Consider the following 20038-nt stretch of genomic DNA (forward strand, 5'->3'; position numbering starts at 1 on the left):
ATACATTTTTGTCGCAATGCGGTCACACTGTCCGATAAGCCAGATATCGATAATCTCCGTTTTTCGCAGTGTCAGGTTCCCGGCTTTTTTAATTTCCAGAAATTTCGGACAAACAACAAGCAAAAAGTTATTTTTCCATAGCTTGAAACCTATCTGTTGCAACCTACCTGCGCACCTATTCGGTTAACTGTTGATTGCTGTCATACTGGCTCCTGGCGTCCGATCTACCGTATTTTCCACGTCCTACACGAGCGTTCCCTCTACTAACATTGAAATGGCTCCAAAAAAGCTAAATGGGTTCATGACTTTCGTCAAAGAATGGCAGGCGAATAACCCAGTGGCTCGTGGATTAAGCAATTCTGAGGCGGTGGCTAAGTGTGATCCTATATGGAAAAGCATGGGCGACCGGGAACGCGGTCCGTATAAGAAGGCTAAGAATGCAAACGTTCTGGAGAGAACAGCAAAGAAAGAGCGTCTTAACTGTCTGGGCGGTTCCGTCGCAGAAATGGAAATTGAGAAAAACGAGGCCATAAGTGCTGAGCTTCAAATGAAGCGAAAGATCGAACGCATTATTTTGACAGCAAAAAATTCTATGGGTAAGTTAGGTACTCTGTTCTGAACGAGAGCCAGTTGCCATTAACAAAACTCGTCGCTGATTTTTGCTTGCAGAGTTGGAGAATGAGGAATTTGTGTTTGTTAGCTTCAATTATTTTACCAAGGCCTTGACTGGTGATCTTTACGTGCCCGCTGAGTTTTCCGCCTGCCGCTACTCTCTGAAGGGAGGCATAAGCTCTAATTACAGTACCATGATTAATCCGGGTGAGTGTTGATGTAAGACTGATGCGTTGGACCTAGTCGTAACCAAAATTTATTCTCAGGCCACATCATCTACGGACAAAGTAGAGATGCGCAGGATCACTCCAAGACTACCCACAAGTTGCCCTTGCCACCGCAGGCCTTTGGCGAGACCAACATGGGAAAACTATATATTGATATCTTCAATTGGTTATCCGTCCGCAATGAAGAAAAATTGGACCAAGATCCGGTTATTGTCTACACGACCCCAGAGCTAATGCCGGTGGTAAAGTCTTGCTTCCGTTATCTGGCATCCGAGGCCGAAATAGACGAAGATGAGCGAAAGATTATGGTGTTTGATATCTACCATTTGTTCTACACCTTAAAGAAGAGTGTATTGGACGTGGCTGGCGTTACGAACGATCGGATTAATTTCCATGTGACGAACAACTTTTTTGTAAAAGACTTTTTTGAATATACTGAAGGGATTGCGTGCGATGTAAGTTTAAATTTTAAGATATTTCTAGTTTTTATCAATTGCTAACCATCAAATTGTATTTCTAGTACCATGAAAAAATCGATCGCTCGAAATATTGTACCAACAGTATGGTCAAGCGTTGGGGATTCACCTTTAGCGACTACATGTGTGCAGACCTGGCCATTCCACTCCAGCCTGGGAAGCACATTCCCCTTAAGGTCAAGCCAAACTACACTATTACTCCTGCGTCCTCTTCGACAAACTTTGATGAGATTTCGCTTGATTCCTACTACTCAGCGCCACCGCGAATCCAGAAGGAGATGGGATCGCGTGACTTATCACCGAGTAGCAGCCATCAGTCCGTATCAAGGGCCTACGTGCCCAGAGACCACAGTGTCTACGGAGGGACCCTTGATAGCGATGAGGAATTCCCTAGCCTAGGTGGCCGCCGCCGACAGCTCCCTGACATGAGTCATTTCAATATGGGAGCTGGAAAAAACTTTGCGCGCTAATTTGTACGCGTGTTACATTGTTATTAATACATTCTTGAACACGATAGCAGGAAGCAATCAAAATTTCCTTCTGTGAAGGAATTACCATTTAATTGTATTTCAATTAAGTACACTAAGCTACAATAACGAAATAATGATTTGATTATTTAATGTACTAATAATAGGTGAAGGGCTTAATCGTAGTCAAATCTTAAACCAGAACCACGTACATGCTGCTCGCTCCAAGCATCAAAACGCTCGGACATCTCCTCATTCATATGATGGCGCCAGTCGCCAATATTCCCAAAGCGACGAACCACGGCGGGAACGGTAATCATGTGCTCGTGTTTGATGAAGAGTACATTCTAATCGTTGCTGCGCTTCCAAAAGGGCAACACATGCTTCCAGTGTAATAATAAGAGTGAACATCCAGGCAAATGTGCTGCACTACGTCTCGTATTCGGATGTGGTCTTCTACTACGGCATTCGTGGTGCACTGCTGCGGTGTACGGTTCAGACCGGGACAAAGTATGCATTGTACTGGCTGAAGGACAACGAGTACTTGCTGATACTGGAGCCATACGACACCTCCACAGTGGCGGGCATAAGCGGATTAGGCGGCGGCCTGCTCTCAACGCCATTTGCCAAGGTGGCAATAGTGCGGCAGGCCGATCTAACCCGCCGTCCCTTCTTGCAGCGCAAGTAAACAAATTAACTCGAAAGCTTTGTGGGTGCTGTTCATTTCAAGTTACTTTTATTGCAGTTATAGAGACCCCTGGAAGGCTCTCAAGTGCATGTATGGTAAGGGTGGAATGTCCTTCCTCTTCAGTGGATGCGAGCTGCATGCTTTCACCACCGGAGCGGTGGCAGCGCTCTACGCACCTGTACACGATTGGGTAACATACACGGACTATCTTTTATCCATAGTCGCATTAATTTGAATGCCCCTCACAAAAGGTGTCGGATATGCTTTTGAAACTCCACAGAATTCGTGATGAGGATTGGGTCATCGATCTGATGGCAATGACGATAACGAGCAGCATCATATCATTAATCCTGACGCCAGTAGAAGCGGTAAAAACGGTGGTCATGAATTCTTGCTACAAGAAGTTCCCCTCGAAGACGCATCTCTGCCTCAAAATCATTTAGTTGCACGGCTACAGAGGATTCTTTCTGGGTCTGCGGCCGGCTCTGATTGCGATACTGCCACATGCGATCATAGCAACACTCACTTATCCATTAATTGCCGATTATTTCATCAGTTAAATTTTCGTTTTTATTTAGAAATGGTTTGTTGTAGGGACTTCAATGCCTTCACATACTCCTCCAGGTCGCTGGGTAGCTGATGGAGCGAGCAGTTCTTAAGCTGGAAGCTGAATATTTCTGTAAAGCGCTGCACCAGCTGCGCAAAGGGATGTCATTCGTTGGCCTTTTGCACGGATAAAGATCAAGCTCACCTTCTGAACTGTCGGTGCCATCTTATGGGTCACCATGCACTCTAGGAGCACAGCCACGAATTTTGTGTAGAACTCGGGCAAATGAACATGCAGAGCCTGAAGTGGAATGGGCAGGATGCAGACCAGATAGCAGCGCTGCATCTGGCCGAGTAGCTCTGCGCAAACCTCAGGGCCTTGCAGCAGTTTCTCCGACTCCAAGACGAGCATTTGCAGAATGCTCTTGGCCCAACGATAACTGGTGCTAGAGTTGATCGAGGAGCACACTTCGTGGCAGGCATCCAGTTGATCCGCTCGTGTAAGATCCGTGGCCAGAGCGGCTTCGATCTCGCCTCGATTGATGGTGAAGTAGTAGCCAAGACGTGTTATAAACTGAAGCAGGCATATGGAGTTGTTGGCTTTTGATGACATTGTCACATTTTGAAGGAGCCGGTCCAGCATATCATCGCATTGGTTCCACTGTGGGGGATAAACCACTCTGTAAATAATATTCAACTATTTTGTGAGGACAGCCCCCCACCGTAAAGGCATTCAGATCAATGAAGTGATCCAGACAGAGGTACAGACAATTCCATATGGCAGTCACAGCTTCAATCGAGTCCATGCTGAAGGCATCTCTAAGCGCATGATCATAGATCACGCTGTGGATATTCAATTCCTGAATGTCCTTAAGGTCCTGCAAGTTAAACAATTAACGATCTATGGTTCGTAGAGAACAAGCATCATGCCTACGCCGTGCTTCAGCATTATTGAAAAGATCTGCACACCGAGTTGCTTATAGACAAAGTCGTAGCACTCTCGCACATTGAGTCCGACCGACAAGCTGAAGGCCAGCATCTGGGTGGTCATTTTGTCGTCCTTCGTATAACGGAGCTGCAATTATGAGCCCAACATTTTAAATAAATCAATCATGAGTACTTTTCTAACTACCACCTCTAGATATCTGGCAAAGCCATGCACGGCGCCAAGCTGTCGCTTCCAACAGTTCTTTTGCAGCTTTTTCTCGTAGTTTTTGAGTATGTGCGCGTCCATTGATTCTCCCCACGTATCCGAGAGTTTCCTTCCCAATGTATTGGCATTTCGCAGCAAGTTACCACTCCCATCATTAAGTTGGTAAACGGTAGGAGCAGCTGTCAGCTCGCAAAGAAGCATCACAATTTGAACCCTCAGCTAAAGGGAAACAGACTGTAACTAATAGAATAAATCGCGAGGAGATCCACCCACCTCTTCGTGTCCAGCATTATTGGTCTTCTGAAGGAATTCCTGCACCAGATCGTAGAATTTCGGCAATTCGTTAGCTAGCAAGACATGATAACTTGCAAATTGCGACGGAGCCAGCTGAACGTTGTCCAGATCTTCTTTCAGCTCCGGTAGCATGTAGAACTGCACGACATCACACATGTGAGCCACCAAGGCCTCAGTTGTGTCACAGGTCATGGTAAAACAAAAAAAAAACACACAAATGGTTTGTTTATATCCACAATTTAAGCCGGCAATAAACGATAACAAATCAATTGCGTTCGTTGGTGCAACCCTATCCCAACATACATTTTTGTCGCAATGCGGTCACACTGTCCGATAAGCCAGATATCGATAATCTCCGTTTTTCGCAGTGTCAGGTTCCCGGCTTTTTTAATTTCCAGAAATTTCGGACAAACAACAAGCAAAAAGTTATTTTTCCATAGCTTGAAACCTATCTGTTGCAACCTACCTGCGCACCTATTCGGTTAACTGTTGATTGCTGTCATACTGGCTCCTGGCGTCCGATCTACCGTATTTTCCACGTCCTACACGAGCGTTCCCTCTACTAACATTGAAATGGCTCCAAAAAAGCTAAATGGGTTCATGACTTTCGTCAAAGAATGGCAGGCGAATAACCCAGTGGCTCGTGGATTAAGCAATTCTGAGGCGGTGGCTAAGTGTGATCCTATATGGAAAAGCATGGGCGACCGGGAACGCGGTCCGTATAAGAAGGCTAAGAATGCAAACGTTCTGGAGAGAACAGCAAAGAAAGAGCGTCTTAACTGTCTGGGCGGTTCCGTCGCAGAAATGGAAATTGAGAAAAACGAGGCCATAAGTGCTGAGCTTCAAATGAAGCGAAAGATCGAACGCATTATTTTGACAGCAAAAAATTCTATGGGTAAGTTAGGTACTCTGTTCTGAACGAGAGCCAGTTGCCATTAACAAAACTCGTCGCTGATTTTTGCTTGCAGAGTTGGAGAATGAGGAATTTGTGTTTGTTAGCTTCAATTATTTTACCAAGGCCTTGACTGGTGATCTTTACGTGCCCGCTGAGTTTTCCGCCTGCCGCTACTCTCTGAAGGGAGGCATAAGCTCTAATTACAGTACCATGATTAATCCGGGTGAGTGTTGATGTAAGACTGATGCGTTGGACCTAGTCGTAACCACAATTTATTCTCAGGCCACATCATCTACGGACAAAGTAGAGATGCGCAGGATCACTCCAAGACTACCCACAAGTTGCCCTTGCCACCGCAGGCCTTTGGCGAGACCAACATGGGAAAACTATATATTGATATCTTCAATTGGTTATCCGTCCGCAATGAAGAAAAATTGGACCAAGATCCGGTTATTGTCTACACGACCCCAGAGCTAATGCCGGTGGTAAAGTCTTGCTTCCGTTATCTGGCATCCGAGGCCGAAATAGACGAAGATGAGCGAAAGATTATGGTGTTTGATATCTACCATTTGTTCTACACCTTAAAGAAGAGTGTATTGGACGTGGCTGGCGTTACGAACGATCGGATTAATTTCCATGTGACGAACAACTTTTTTGTAAAAGACTTTTTTGAATATACTGAAGGGATTGCGTGCGATGTAAGTTTAAATTTTAAGATATTTCTAGTTTTTATCAATTGCTAACCATCAAATTGTATTTCTAGTACCATGAAAAAATCGATCGCTCGAAATATTGTACCAACAGTATGGTCAAGCGTTGGGGATTCACCTTTAGCGACTACATGTGTGCAGACCTGGCCATTCCACTCCAGCCTGGGAAGCACATTCCCCTTAAGGTCAAGCCAAACTACACTATTACTCCTGCGTCCTCTTCGACAAACTTTGATGAGATTTCGCTTGATTCCTACTACTCAGCGCCACCGCGAATCCAGAAGGAGATGGGATCGCGTGACTTATCACCGAGTAGCAGCCATCAGTCCGTATCAAGGGCCTACGTGCCCAGAGACCACAGTGTCTACGGAGGGACCCTTGATAGCGATGAGGAATTCCCTAGCCTAGGTGGCCGCCGCCGACAGCTCCCTGACATGAGTCATTTCAATATGGGAGCTGGAAAAAACTTTGCGCGCTAATTTGTACGCGTGTTACATTGTTATTAATACATTCTTGAACACGATAGCAGGAAGCAATCAAAATTTCCTTCTGTGAAGGAATTACCATTTAATTGTATTTCAATTAAGTACACTAAGCTACAATAACGAAATAATGATTTGATTATTTAATGTACTAATAATAGGTGAAGGGCTTAATCGTAGTCAAATCGTAAACCAGAACCACGTACATGCTGCTCGCTCCAAGCATCAAAACGCTCGGACATCTCCTCACTCATATGATTGCGCCAGTCGCCAATTTTCCCGTTGCGTATGAATTTGGTCGAGGACGCGGGCAGCACCTTTTCCAGATTTACCGCCTTGTTTTGGCGCATTTTGTCGAACGTGAGATGCTCACAGATGCGCTTCATGCCGGTCTCGTTCAGCAGATGTGTGGCATTCAGGAAGCGGCCACAGCGACGAACCACGGCGGGAAGATCGGTAATCATATCCTCGTATTTGATGAAGAGTACATTCTCATCGTTGCTGCGCTTCCAAAAGGGCAACACATGCTTCCAGTAAGAGCCCATGGGTGTGTGGCCGCCCAGGAACAGCTCCACAAACTGTTCGAAGTCCCCACTGATGCCGTGCAGCAACTTGCAGTAATGGTAGTAGGACACGCAAAGGTCCTTGGGGTTTCTCGCCGTGTACACAATCCTGGGCTTCACCGTGTCGAACTGTTCGGGCAGCAGTTGCCAGGAAAGGTGCGAGCGGGCGTAGCGGGGCCGTGGCAAATTGCGAACCAGCTCAACGGTGTTGCCAAAGGCCTTACTGCCGAGTGGAGAAAGTATTCAGGTTCATTGCGGACCCACGCCAGGGGAGCATACTTACGCCACCATCTCATGATGATCTGTACTGAACAGTGCCGATAGCTCAAGGAGTGGCGACCGCATCCGAATGTCCTGCTCAGCTGCCACATAGTCCAACTCGTGACCCAGTAGCCAGACCATCTCCTGTGCCCAGGTTGACCCCGTGCGGGGATAGGATATCATCCACACGTCATCCTCGTACACGGGCAGCGATCGTATCGATTCGCCCAGCTCAACATATTTCCTGGGAATTATCAACTGATCGGGTAGCACCTCCACAAAGCAGTTCTGAGCCGGAAACACCGCATTGGTGCGCCGCACAATGTCCGCATCGAGTTCGCGATATACCAGTTGCATGATGAATCTCCGTCGACACCAAAAAGCGAACAGCGCACTAAGGCCAGCCAGCCAAGAGTGGCAAGTGCAAGTGCAAATGAGAGCTGGGGGCTGGGGCTTGGTGAAACTGAAATGTGTTTTCCACAGATGAACTGGTTTTGGCTAAGAAAAGCTTCCACTAAACTAAACTGGCTGGGAAAATGCCACACAATACGGTATGCTTGTATATGGGAGGAAAAGCTTTTCTCTTTCGGTTCGTTGACTCCAAAATTAATGATCATCCGACAATGATAGATGATCTCCCTCCCCGAGAGGGAGTGCATTTGTTTACATGGTTTAAGTTTAAATGTATTTCAATCCGTAATACTATATACACACGAAATTTTGATCTCAATTACAGCTAGATCGACGTCTTAATGAGCATTCTCGCCAATGGCTCGACCTTCCTGGACACTGGCGACATCCTCTCATACTCGGGGGGCAACTACAACTCATTGTGTATGTACTCCGTGGTCACCTTGGCCTCTCCCTCGTGGAAGCCATTGCAGTCGACTGGATATTTGGCCTGTACAAGCATTTGCAGAAATAGCAGATAGAAAACGTTAACCAGAGTTGGAGCTGAGAATGATCCGAGGAGGGAAGATGTGGGAAGGGGACGGGGACACTCACCTCGCAATTATATGGCGCATTGATTACACCGAATAGCGTCCAGAACGGTGTACCGGTTTCCGTGCTAATGAAGATGGCTGCACCCATGCTGCCGATCTTGACGATTTTCGGACTAACTCCGGCAATGAGGCCAGACGCCGTCGTCGCCTGCTTCTTGGACTGTTGCTGCTGGTTCTGCTGCTGCTGTTGCTGTTGGGATTTCTGCTTCTGCTGCTGGTCAAGAGCGGCTGCATTCAGCTGGCAGAGCACATAGCGATCGCATTGCGGCGTCTTCGAGATGTATCTGTAGGCGCGGTGTACTTTTAGCACCGGTTCGATAACCTGTTTGATGTTAGACATTTGATTCAGATTGGATTCAGATTGGATTCGAATGAAACAGAAGAGAAAACCGTGGCGTAATTAATTTCATTTGTACCGACTCTAGGAACTTAGAAGGCGAGCTAATTGCCCAGCAACCCAATTCTCAATTTTCAGACCCACCTCCAGATTGAGCGTGTCCGTTAGCTTATCGCTGATCTCCGTGGCGTTGAACTGCAGCAAGCCGCGGGCCTGGCCGAGCTTCAGCAGTTCCTTGGCATATCCCACCGCCGGCTTTACATACTGCCGCGAATCGATCTTCACGCTCAGATGGTGCTTGGCCACGTGGTCCAGCAGGTTCGAGAGGGTCTCGCTGGGCCGGGCCGGATCGAAGTGCGTTTGCTTGGGGTAACCTTGAGACTTGAGCAGTCCGTTGAACATGATCTGTGCCGTCTGGAAGTATCTGGTGGAAAGTGGCGAAAGAAAACGCAAAAAAAATCAGCAAAATCAGACAATTGACGAGACAAACGGCGATGACGCTGCTGCCAAGTGAAAGGGTCATCGCTAGAAAGTGGAAGTAGTGCTCGTCTAACAAAACAATGATGATCAGTGCCGATAGCTCAAGGAGTGGCGACCGCATCCGAATGTCCTGCTCAGCTGCCACATAGTCCAACTCGTGACCCAGTAGCCAGACCATCTCCTGTGCCCAGGTTGACCCCGTGCGGGGATAGGATATCATCCACACGTCATCCTCGTACACGGGCAGCGATCGTATCGATTCGCCCAGCTCAACATATTTCCTGGGAATTATCAACTGATCGGGTAGCACCTCCACAAAGCAGTTCTGAGCCGGAAACACCGCATTGGTGCGCCGCACAATGTCCGCATCGAGTTCGCGATATACCAGTTGCATGATGAATCTCCGTCGACACCAAAAAGCGAACAGCGCACTAAGGCCAGCCAGCCAAGAGTGGCAAGTGCAAGTGCAAATGAGAGCTGGGGGCTGGGGCTTGGTGAAACTGAAATGTGTTTTCCACAGATGAACTGGTTTTGGCTAAGAAAAGCTTCCACTAAACTAAACTGGCTGGGAAAATGCCACACAATACGGTATGCTTGTATATGGGAGGAAAAGCTTTTCTCTTTCGGTTCGTTGACTCCAAAATTAATGATCATCCGACAATGATAGATGATCTCCCTCCCCGAGAGGGAGTGCATTTGTTTACATGGTTTAAGTTTAAATGTATTTCAATCCGTAATACTATATACACACGAAATTTTGATCTCAATTACAGCTAGATCGACGTCTTAATGAGCATTCTCGCCAATGGCTCGACCTTCCTGGACACTGGCGACATCCTCTCATACTCGGGGGGCAACTACAACTCATTGTGTATGTACTCCGTGGTCACCTTGGCCTCTCCCTCGTGGAAGCCATTGCAGTCGACTGGATATTTGGCCTGTACAAGCATTTGCAGAAATAGCAGATAGAAAACGTTAACCAGAGTTGGAGCTGAGAATGATCCGAGGAGGGAAGATGTGGGAAGGGGACGGGGACACTCACCTCGCAATTATATGGCGCATTGATTACACCGAATAGCGTCCAGAACGGTGTACCGGTTTCCGTGCTAATGAAGATGGCTGCACCCATGCTGCCGATCTTGACGATTTTCGGACTAACTCCGGCAATGAGGCCAGACGCCGTCGTCGCCTGCTTCTTGGACTGTTGCTGCTGGTTCTGCTGCTGCTGTTGCTGTTGGGATTTCTGCTTCTGCTGCTGGTCAAGAGCGGCTGCATTCAGCTGGCAGAGCACATAGCGATCGCATTGCGGCGTCTTCGAGATGTATCTGTAGGCGCGGTGTACTTTTAGCACCGGTTCGATAACCTGTTTGATGTTAGACATTTGATTCAGATTGGATTCAGATTGGATTCGAATGAAACAGAAGAGAAAACCGTGGCGTAATTAATTTCATTTGTACCGACTCTAGGAACTTAGAAGGCGAGCTAATTGCCCAGCAACCCAATTCTCAATTTTCAGACCCACCTCCAGATTGAGCGTGTCCGTTAGCTTATCGCTGATCTCCGTGGCGTTGAACTGCAGCAAGCCGCGGGCCTGGCCGAGCTTCAGCAGTTCCTTGGCATATCCCACCGCCGGCTTTACATACTGCCGCGAATCGATCTTCACGCTCAGATGGTGCTTGGCCACGTGGTCCAGCAGGTTCGAGAGGGTCTCGCTGGGCCGGGCCGGATCGAAGTGCGTTTGCTTGGGGTAACCTTGAGACTTGAGCAGTCCGTTGAACATGATCTGTGCCGTCTGGAAGTATCTGGTGGAAAGTGGCGAAAGAAAACGCAAAAAAAATCAGCAAAATCAGACAATTGACGAGACAAACGGCGATGACGCTGCTGCCAAGTGAAAGGGTCATCGCTAGAAAGTGGAAGTAGTGCTCGTCTAACAAAACAATGATGAGGCGTAGCAAATGAGCAGCCAAACCAAGCAGCCGAAAAAGTGGAGACGACAGCACTGAAGACTGAAGAATGAAGACTGGAGCCACTTGACCCACTTTGAAGTCATGCAAAAATGTCTGCGGGCAGAGTGTACTTTGCCTTCAACCCATTTTGTGGCTAAGCGGACGACGCTAACCGGTTCTTAGCCCGTTTTGTTTATTTGTTTGTGTTAACAATGCCATTGACTTCTGTAACTGTATCGGATCCAAAGAGAGACCCCAGAGGTGGAGCGAGACAGAGCGAGAGCCTGCGTAGAGCTGGGATTGGGATGATGGACCAGCTTTGTTGACCAGCTGGATTAGCAGGCATGTTCTAAAAGCCAAAGTCAAGGCGATAACCAGAAAGGAAGCCTAGCATTTTCGGAGCCGAAGCTCTTGATACCCTGGCGAATGCATCGTTCGTTTGGTAGTCATTCGATTTTTATAAGAATTGCCTCAGTTCCTGTGGCAGTGTGATCTAATTTGTACTTTATTTAAGCAAGAACAAGGATAAGGGCAAGCGCTTCCTTTTCTTCGCTTTACAAACATCTGGTCACAACAGGAATACCCTCTCTGTGAGGGTATCACGGAAAAAAGTGTGTCAAAAGGTAACTCGTGTGTGTGTGAGCGGAGGCGACTTCGAACATGCTCGATGGCAAACAGGTTGCGGCTAACGGTAACAGCAACAACAGCTGTTTAGAATCGGAGTGGAATCGCAGCAAGGTGCTAACTGCATTGAGAACCGTTAAAGAGCAGAACGTGATCCACAATTAACACGCTTCGGATCGGTTCGGATTGTATTGGTCACCACACAGTACACAGTACACAGCCCACTGCCCACACCCAAATCGGGTCGGGTGCCACGTAGACGAGGTCCGAGACTCACCTGAGATAGACATCGGGATTGGCGAGATAGCTGGCCCAGTCGGCCAGGTAAAGCGTTGCCGACTTGATCCAGCGCCTGCGGAAGGATTGGTTGTTCAGCGATTCGAAGAGCTTGTCGTAGTCCAGCTTTCCATCGCTGCCCTTGAAGCCCTGTGTTGGATGGGGAAGAAAAAAGGAAGAAGAATGTTTAGCAGGAAGAAAAATATAATGTTCTGTAAGAGATTTCCCAAGTTCAGTAAAGTATTTCTATCTCTTCGGGACCGGTTGGAGTTATCTTTTTTTAATTTCCACTTTATATGATCTTGAAAACATCTCTCCTTCAAATTGCACCAAACTATGTCATCTAGAGATCAACCTTCATGATTTTATTGACGCCCGACTTCTCGTAGAGGGCATCGGCCAGTTCCGAGTTGGAGAAGTGATCCCACAGCACATGGATGTGCTCCAGGAAGGGTGGCAGCACCCAGGCATGGCTCTTGTGACGCTCCTGAGTACTCTGACCTTCGGGGCCGGCAAACGAGCTGACGGCCTGCATTACCAGGGGCAGAAGGTTCATCAGACCGTTCTCGGACTCGGGTTCTTGGGAGGCTGAACGCTTCTGGTTGTGGTGGTGGGAGGCCTGGGCCTTGTTGCCGCCTCCTCCTTGGTTGTTCATGAAAGCTGAGGCCACCTGGAGAATGGTATCCAGCCCAATGCCCGACTCGGATCCTCCGCCATTGCTACGCTTCTCGGCGGTGCCGGACTCCTCGTCATCGCCTTGAGTGAACATTTCCAGGACATTGCCAATGATGGAGGGATCGAAGCCACCGCCGCCGCCACCACCGCCATTCCCACGAGCATTGTTGGCCAGCATGCTGCCCAGACCGGACAGGATTTGCATGGCGGCTCCACCGCCGCCACCTCCTCCTCCGCCGGATTTGCCATTGGCCTGCATGAATGTGCCTATGAGAGAAGCGACGCCCGCCAGTCCAGCTCCAGCGCCACCTGCTCCTCCGCCGCCACCATTCTGGTTGGACAGCGCCTCCTGGAAGAACATGGAGGCCATGTCCAGAAGCGGATTGGACTCATCCTCATTGGCCATCTGGCCATAGGGCTGGGCACACAGCAGCGCCGCGAAGAGCAGCACTCGTTTCACGTACATTTTGTTTGGACGGGCAGGAACTTTCACAATCACACACTTGAGATACTTTTGGGCCAATTAAGCCAACTCGGAGACCAAAACCAAGACGAAGACGACACGAGCGACGCTTCACTGCGCACACGGACTGCTAAATTGGATGTCTACTGGTTGGTGGTTCTGCTGATTGCTGGAGATTTCAGATTGGAGGAGCTCGGAGCTACGAGATCAGCCAGCACAGTCGAAAACTTTCTTTCTTGTGAGGCGCTGCGCCAGTTTGTAACACTTCTTAAGTTGGAATCATCAGTCGGTCCGGCCCTGGGGTCTGCTGGGGAACGAAGCGATTCTAGTTGGCACTGCTGCTCTCACCTGCACTCTCCACTATCTCTCTCTCTAACTCTCTTAAGGTATATTAAATAAAAGGTATGGTAGTCCAAGAAAGCGGCCTCTAAGCCGGCTTCTTTTGGTTTCCAGCCGTACCTATACGCGTGTTCTATTAGAGCATACTTGTTCATGCCACTCTCACCTGTCAGTTCCAGTGTGTGTGCGATTGCTGGAGAGCCGTTCCCTCGAACGCTCTCTCTTGCTGAATTCTGCTACGCCTGCGCATTGTCCACGTCAGGTTTCCAGAAATACCTGAGAGCGAGAGAGCGAGAGAGAGACTCAAAAGAAGAAGGTGGAAGAGGAAAACGACTTCTGCGCTGTTCTTTGGCTCACACTTTGTTTATGTTTGCTGCCTCTTACTCTGCCTCTGCCTCTGACTTTACCTACTTTCTTTTTACACACGATCGTCGCTCTTGCTGTTGTTGTCGCTGTCGAACCGCTTTCAAGTTCTCTTCTTGGAATGGTCGTTGGTCAAAGTCGACGTTTTCGTTACTGACGCCCGCTTTTGGCTTTTATGTAAATATAAGGAACTCCTCTGAATGGTCTTGAAGGTTTTTCAAAACGGTTTGTAACTCTGCTCGGGAACACCTTTGAAATGCCAACAAAAGGGAGTTGAAATTCGTTGTTTAATGTCATTGAATCTTTGATTGTTAATGCAAATCAATGAGGCAAAGGCAATGAATGCCTGGGCCATTTGTCACCTTGATATTTTGTGGGTTCGTTTCGGTTGGATGTCATGGCCCATTTCGATTCGTTTCGACCAAAATAGATTGCAGTGTGCTCGTTACATAAATTTATAATCAGTTTAATGGGTTGGTCATGCACAAGGTAAAATGTTCTAATCTGGCTATCTGAAATTATGTTTATTGGTTAGGTTAGAAACTAAAGCTTTAAAATATATAAATGGTTATATATAGAATATAAGTACCAAAGCACGCATTTAAAAATGCAGAGCCCGCGGATCTTTTTTTTTTTAAGAAACATCGATGCTTGCGGATATCGATGTTTTCGATGTTTTGAGAGAAAAACATCGACGTGTCATCGTTTTCAAATTTTCCATACATTAAAATATGTCAAATTTATTAATTACACTTTTTACACTAGGTTGAGTTGTTGAGTTCTAGGCAAAACTTTGGTTTTTTTAAAAGGGATAAGCATAGGGGCCAAGTGGTGGCAAAAAGTTTACTTTCGATTTTACCTGTTCTGTTCTACCTGTCAACTACCCAAACTTAATAGTGGCGTAGTAATTATGGCTGAGGGAAATTAAGCAAAAATCCTTCAAACAAATAGTTTAAAATAATTGTTTCATTAAATCAAGCATATTAATAATAGTTTAAATAGCCATTATGATGATTTTAGTGTAAATATAATGCAATCTAAAAACAGCGATGTTTTAGAACAAACATCGATGAGCTCGAGTGAACAGCTGTTATGGTGCGCAGAAAAAGTTTAATAATAATTGCACTTGTTTTTTCGTAAAATTTTCGGCAGACAGCGAGCACGATGGGCAATCAGCTGGTCGGTATAGCCCCCTCGCAGATTTATGCGGTGGAGCACTATTTTTCGGGCCAGTTTGGCAGCGAAATCACATTCAGCTCCAAGTGAGTATCTGGAAGATAGAAAAAATCTGCCTATGTTGACAATTTGGTTTCCCGTGCGTAGCATGGGGAGTACACGTTTCTTCAAAGTGGCCAAAGCAAAGACCGAGGAGGGTTTGATTGTTGTCAAGGTGTTTGTGAAGCATGATCCCACGCTACCGCTGGAGGATCACAAGGAGCGGCTGGAGGGCATCAAGAAGACTCTAACGCTGGCGAATGCTGTCAATTGCCTGCCCTTTCAACGGGTGGAGGTTTGTCCATCAATCTCAATTACTGAGTGCCTTGCTTATCTGTCAGTTGTTCCACCAGCTCATCGACAAGGCGGCCTACATAATGCGGGAGTACGTGAAACACAGTCTCTACGATCGGGTGTCCACACGCCCCTTTCTCACAGTTCTCGAGAAGAAGTGGATCACCTTTCAGATTCTGTGCGCCCTTAACCAGTGCCACAAGCAAAAGATATGCCACGGCGACATAAAGCTGGAGAACATATTGATCACTTCCTGGAACTGGATTTTACTCTCGGACTTCGCTTCGTTCAAGCCCACATATCTGCCGGAAGATAACCCAGCCGATTACACGTACTTCTTTGATACGAGCAGACGGCGCACTTGCTACATTGCTCCAGAGCGCTTCGTGAAGACCCTGGCATCGGACGATGATGGGAACAATGGCAACATGTCGGTGATCCATACGGACTCCATAATTCGTCTGGCGCCCAGTTATGCAGGAAATACTCTGCTCCCTGCTATGGACATATTCTCAGCGGGGTAAGTCGATTGACGACCCGAATGGGAGACTCTTATTCATGATGATTATACAGCTGCGCCTTGCTGGAACTCTGGACCGAGGGAACTGCTCCCTTTGAGCTGTCCCAGCTGCTGGCCTATAGGCGCGGCGAACGCGATCTTGTGGAGAAGCATTTGGCAGGGATCGAGAACGAGAGGCTGCGCAATCTGTTGGCCTCCATGATTGATATTCAAGCGTTAAATCGAAAGAGCGCCGAAGACTACTTAGATCAGGAGCGCGGGCAGCTGTTCCCCGAATACTTCTACTCGTTCCTTCAGTCCTATTTGCAAATGTTCTCTTCGACGCCCATCATGTCGCCGGATGACAAGATCCAATGCCTGCACAAGGACATTGGACATTGCATCAAGGTCTTGACCCAAGCACAGGACCTGACGCCCGATGAGGACGAACAGGATGCCGAGCAGGAGAAGAAGGATCCCACGATGTGCGGCCGTCTGCCGCCAGAGCACGATGGCCTCATATTGATCATTACGGTGGTCACCTCTTGCATTCGGGGTCTGAAGCAGTCCAACACGAAGATTGCCGCCTTGGAGCTGCTGCAGAAGCTGTCCAAGTACACCACATCGGAAACCATATTGGATCGCATATTGCCCTACATTGTAAGAATATTTAAATCTCAAAATTTTCTATACTTCACGTACTTGATTACAGCTGAATCTGGCCCAGAAATCGCCAGCCAAGGTTCAGGTTCAGGCTATCGAGACGCTGACTGCCTGCCTGAGCATGGTTAAGGACATTCCACGCAGCGATGCCAACGTCTTTCCCGAGTACATTCTACCCTACATCACGGACTTGGCCAGCGAATCGAGTGCGGTGATTGTGCGCGTGGCCTTTGCCCGGAACATTGCAGCGCTGGCCAAGAGTGCCGTCTACTTCCTGGAGGAGACGCAGCGCAACGCTCCGAATGAGATGCCCACGCCACGCTACGAGGCGGAGCTGAATGCCCTGCATGACATTGTGCGGCAGGCGGTGCTTAGTTTGCTGACGGACTCGCAGCCCATTGTGAAGCAGACGCTGATGGAGTCGGGCATTTGCGACTTGTGCGCCTTCTTCGGCAAGGAGAAGGCCAACGATGTGATACTATCGCACATCATGACCTTCCTCAACGACGAGGACAAGAACCTGCGAGGAGCCTTCTACGACAACATTGCCGGAGTGGCAGGCTACGTGGGCTGGCAGGCCTCGGACATATTGGTGCCGCTGCTGCAGCAGGGATTCACGGATCGCGAGGAGTTCGTCATTGCCAAGGCCATACGAGCCGTGACCATTCTCATTGAGCTCGGCCACATCAAGAAGCCCGCTGTCACGGAGATTGTCAAGGAGACGGCCTGCTATCTCTGCCATCCCAATTTGTGGGTGCGACACGAGATCTGCGGCATGATTGCCACCACGGCACGCAATCTCAGCGCCATCGATGTGCAGTGCAAGATTATGCCAGCAATTGGCGCCTTCCTCAAGGTGCCGCTCATCCAAGTGGAGAAGGCGCACATTCTGCTGGACTGCGTGCAGCCCCCCGTACCCAGGCAGATCTTCGACAGTGTGCTGCGCTTTCAGGATATCCATCATTTCCTGGGCGCTCTCGAGGATCGTGCTCGAGTACGCAAGCAGACAAGACACGGAGCGCTGCCCCAATACGACGACATGGGACAGACGCTGCGGAATGTGAGTGATATTTGAAGATTAGTGTCCAATCTCTATTAATTCCAACTTTTTTTGAATTTAAGCTCTTTCGACGCCTCACTTCTGAAGGATTAACCGACCTAATTGAGATCCAGCTGCTGGCTGTGAAGCCCTTCTTGATAGCGCTGAAACACAAGGCCTCACAGGATCTGGACGACACCGCCTCAGGAAATGGACGCATTGTGGTCAGCCGCAAGCAGGTGGCCTGTCATGAATATCCGCTGGCGGACAAGGCCATCAAAATGCCTGCCGAGAACCGTACGACTAGAAGTCGCCGCATTTCCAGCAGAATATTCACTGATTCCCATACCATTGCAGGATCCAACGAGACCCATGCTCCGGCCATGGTGTCGCCAGCGTCCGATGCCGTGTCCACTCCGCTGGGGGTCGGAGGGATGGCTGGAAGTCCGGCCACTGGAGGTATGGCGTTGGGCGTGCCACCCACTACTGTCAGTGCAGCCACTTCTTTGGGGGAGTACACGATGCCGGAGCGCAACGGCTGGCTGGAGCGTTCTTCAGAGTGCCGCAAAGATTTGGAAACGCTGACCCAGAAGATCAAGAGCCGCTATAATGTGCTGGCCATCTCGCAGCGCTGCAGCTACGACAAGCTGGTGACGCCCTATCCGCCAAACTGGCGTCTCAATGGCACCCTAGTGGCCCATCTGCACGAGCATTCAGAGTCTGTAATCAAGCTGGCTTCACTGCGCCCACATGGCTCACTCTTCGCCAGTGGCAGCATCGATGGCACCGTGCGGCTGTGGGACTGCAGCAAGCTGAACGGCAACCAAGGCATCAACAAGTCCCGTCAGGTGTACTTTGCCAATACCCCGATCTATGCCTTGGCCGCCTGCGATAGCGGACAGTCGCTGGCCGTGGGAGGCAAGGATGGCAGCCTACTGATGATGCGGATCGATCGCAATTCGGCCAAGATGACGCTGCAGCAAGCTCTGGAGCAGAAGTAAGCATCAGTGTTCAGTGTTATTTGATATTTTCAACAGACTGGATGTCTCCTTCTAGCGAACACAACGATGGACCCGTTGTGGACATGCATGCCTACGACCAGGCCACTCAGAGCGTCATCGTGTATGCCACGCTCTATGGCGGCATTGTGGCCTGGGACACGCGCATGCAGCACAGTGCCTGGCGGCTCCAGAACGAGCTACGGCACGGGGTCATCACCACAATCTGTGCCGATCCCACCGGCTCTTGGCTGGCTACAGGCACCAGCGGCGGCAAGCATATCTGTTGGGATTTGCGATTCCGTTTGCCCATTGCAGAGATAAAGCACCCGGCAGACTCGTGGATCCGAAAGGTGGCCTGCCATCCCACAGAGCCGTCATATCTGATCTCAGCCTCGCAGTCGAATAACGAGGTGTCCGTGTGGAACATCGAGACGGGTCAACGACAGACGGTCCTGTGGGCCAGTCCCGCCCCCGTGCTCACCAACACCAGTCTAAATGATCCGGCCACAACGTGCGGCATTCTCAGCGGAGTTGTGGATGGAGCGCCTTTCATTCTGACAGGAAGCTCGGATCAGCGCATCCGGTACTGGGACATTGCATCGCCAAAGAACTCTTCGCTCAAGGTGCCAGCGGCCAATGATAACCTCACGGATGTGGCATTCAACTACAGGCAAGTGACCAGAATTAATGCTTTCTTATAAGGTAATTGTTTTATTTTAATCTTTTTACGATTCTTCAGTGCCCGCCTGATTGACGGCAGCCAGGTGATTGAAGAGCAAGTCATTTCCATGGGCACCGGCGATTCCCAACAACTTCGAACTTCGACGGAGGAGAATCCCCGATCCGGGCCAGACATGCCCACGGCTAGCCATCGGGACGCCATCACCGACCTACTCATGTGTAAGGACAAGGGCCAAATCTACATAGCGTCGGCATCGCGCGACGGTGTCATCAAGCTGTGGAAGTAAACGCCTGCTTATAGTATTTAATTATTCAACTGTGATTAGCCTAATAAACTGCAATACGTGTATCCACCAATACGTTTAATTCCAATTATTCAAATACGTATGTATGTCTTTCATTTTGAATTTAAAATATATCTCATTGAAAGCCGTTAAACAACAAAAGAATGCCAGTACGTATACTCAGAAAAGTAGTTAAATAATATACACCAAAATATGGACATTTATTGATATCGTGACCAGTCCTATTCAAGATCACTTACAAATTTCTACGAACCGCCGCTTTACCACCCTGGCCTATCGTTCACAGCTAGCTCACCGGGAAGTCAGGGGTGTTTCCGACCCGATAGACCAGGAGACGGATGAACAAAAACAAACAAATCTTACAAAAAACAAAACCAGCCCATTGACCGGACTTGTCCTCGTTGGGACTCTCGTCAGCGGGGATACTTGATGTTTTTATCCCTAGCGTGGTCCCTCCCTT

General features: G+C 48.6%; 9 protein-coding genes across 12 annotated transcripts; 4 read left to right on the forward strand and 5 right to left on the reverse strand.

The window, feature by feature from the left end:
• Positions 1–27: 27 nt before the first annotated feature.
• Positions 28–1930, forward strand: LOC117183289 (protein maelstrom 2). Its single transcript, XM_033376689.1, has 4 exons — positions 28–596; positions 670–819; positions 879–1294; positions 1360–1930. Exons 1-4 carry the CDS (start codon positions 275–277, stop codon positions 1783–1785), a joined length of 1314 nt encoding a protein of 437 aa, XP_033232580.1. The 5' UTR covers positions 28–274; the 3' UTR covers positions 1786–1930.
• Positions 1931–1939: 9 nt separating this feature from the next.
• LOC117183370 (uncharacterized) lies at positions 1940–3031 on the forward strand (the record flags this gene model as incomplete). Its single annotated transcript, XM_033377104.1, has 4 exons — positions 1940–2094; positions 2155–2466; positions 2528–2660; positions 2722–3031. Coding segments are annotated over 4 exons (792 nt in total), but the record flags the coding sequence as incomplete, so codon positions are not given.
• On the reverse strand, positions 3018–4758 carry LOC117183281 (uncharacterized). The gene is made up of 6 exons (XM_033376677.1): positions 4443–4758; positions 4152–4388; positions 3951–4091; positions 3739–3894; positions 3222–3677; positions 3018–3166 (listed from the first exon to the last, which is right to left on the reverse strand). Exons 1-6 carry the CDS (start codon positions 4653–4655, stop codon positions 3041–3043), a joined length of 1329 nt encoding a protein of 442 aa, XP_033232568.1. The 5' UTR covers positions 4656–4758; the 3' UTR covers positions 3018–3040.
• Positions 4759–4789: 31 nt separating this feature from the next.
• LOC117183290 (protein maelstrom 2) lies at positions 4790–6678 on the forward strand. Its single transcript, XM_033376698.1, has 4 exons — positions 4790–5358; positions 5432–5581; positions 5641–6056; positions 6122–6678. Exons 1-4 carry the CDS (start codon positions 5037–5039, stop codon positions 6545–6547), a joined length of 1314 nt encoding a protein of 437 aa, XP_033232589.1. The 5' UTR covers positions 4790–5036; the 3' UTR covers positions 6548–6678.
• Positions 6619–7812, reverse strand: LOC4800360 (luciferin sulfotransferase-like). Its single transcript, XM_001357517.4, has 2 exons — positions 7397–7812; positions 6619–7336 (listed from the first exon to the last, which is right to left on the reverse strand). The coding sequence occupies exons 1-2, from the start codon at positions 7729–7731 to the stop codon at positions 6721–6723; spliced, it is 951 nt and encodes a 316-aa protein (XP_001357554.3). The 5' UTR covers positions 7732–7812; the 3' UTR covers positions 6619–6720.
• A 224-nt stretch (positions 7813–8036) lies between these two features.
• On the reverse strand, positions 8037–9282 carry LOC117183304 (uncharacterized). The gene is made up of 3 exons (XM_033376739.1): positions 8860–9282; positions 8380–8700; positions 8037–8275 (listed from the first exon to the last, which is right to left on the reverse strand). Exons 1-3 carry the CDS (start codon positions 9115–9117, stop codon positions 8195–8197), a joined length of 660 nt encoding a protein of 219 aa, XP_033232630.1. The 5' UTR covers positions 9118–9282; the 3' UTR covers positions 8037–8194.
• Positions 9235–9686, reverse strand: LOC117183373 (luciferin sulfotransferase-like). Its single transcript, XM_033377108.1, has 2 exons — positions 9275–9686; positions 9235–9240 (listed from the first exon to the last, which is right to left on the reverse strand). The coding sequence occupies exons 1-2, from the start codon at positions 9587–9589 to the stop codon at positions 9235–9237; spliced, it is 321 nt and encodes a 106-aa protein (XP_033232999.1). The 5' UTR covers positions 9590–9686.
• Positions 9687–9894: 208 nt separating this feature from the next.
• Positions 9895–14580, reverse strand: LOC4800361 (uncharacterized). Of its 4 annotated transcripts, none has more exons than XM_015183266.2 (8): positions 14471–14580; positions 14244–14393; positions 13926–14130; positions 13685–13794; positions 12043–12191; positions 10718–10997; positions 10238–10558; positions 9895–10133 (listed from the first exon to the last, which is right to left on the reverse strand). In XM_015183266.2, exons 6-8 carry the CDS (start codon positions 10973–10975, stop codon positions 10053–10055), a joined length of 660 nt encoding a protein of 219 aa, XP_015038752.1. In that variant the 5' UTR covers positions 10976–10997; positions 12043–12191; positions 13685–13794; positions 13926–14130; positions 14244–14393; positions 14471–14580; the 3' UTR covers positions 9895–10052. The 4 variants fall into 4 exon arrangements, with proteins under 4 accessions (XP_015038752.1, XP_015038751.1, XP_015038750.1 ...); XM_015183265.2 differs by having other exon boundaries at positions 13876–14130; XM_015183264.2 differs by lacking the exons at positions 14244–14393; positions 14471–14580 and having other exon boundaries at positions 13876–14184.
• Positions 14581–14661: 81 nt separating this feature from the next.
• Vps15 (vacuolar protein sorting 15) lies at positions 14662–19648 on the forward strand. Its single transcript, XM_033376602.1, has 9 exons — positions 14662–15143; positions 15205–15391; positions 15450–15910; positions 15964–16549; positions 16602–17612; positions 17675–17888; positions 17949–18588; positions 18648–19262; positions 19332–19648. The coding sequence occupies exons 1-9, from the start codon at positions 15046–15048 to the stop codon at positions 19558–19560; spliced, it is 4041 nt and encodes a 1346-aa protein (XP_033232493.1). The 5' UTR covers positions 14662–15045; the 3' UTR covers positions 19561–19648.
• Positions 19649–20038: the final 390 nt, after the last annotated feature.

This window comes from Drosophila pseudoobscura, chromosome 2 (assembly GCF_009870125.1).
Source record: "Drosophila pseudoobscura strain MV-25-SWS-2005 chromosome 2, UCI_Dpse_MV25, whole genome shotgun sequence".
Lineage (NCBI taxonomy): Eukaryota > Metazoa > Arthropoda > Insecta > Diptera > Drosophilidae > Drosophila > Drosophila pseudoobscura.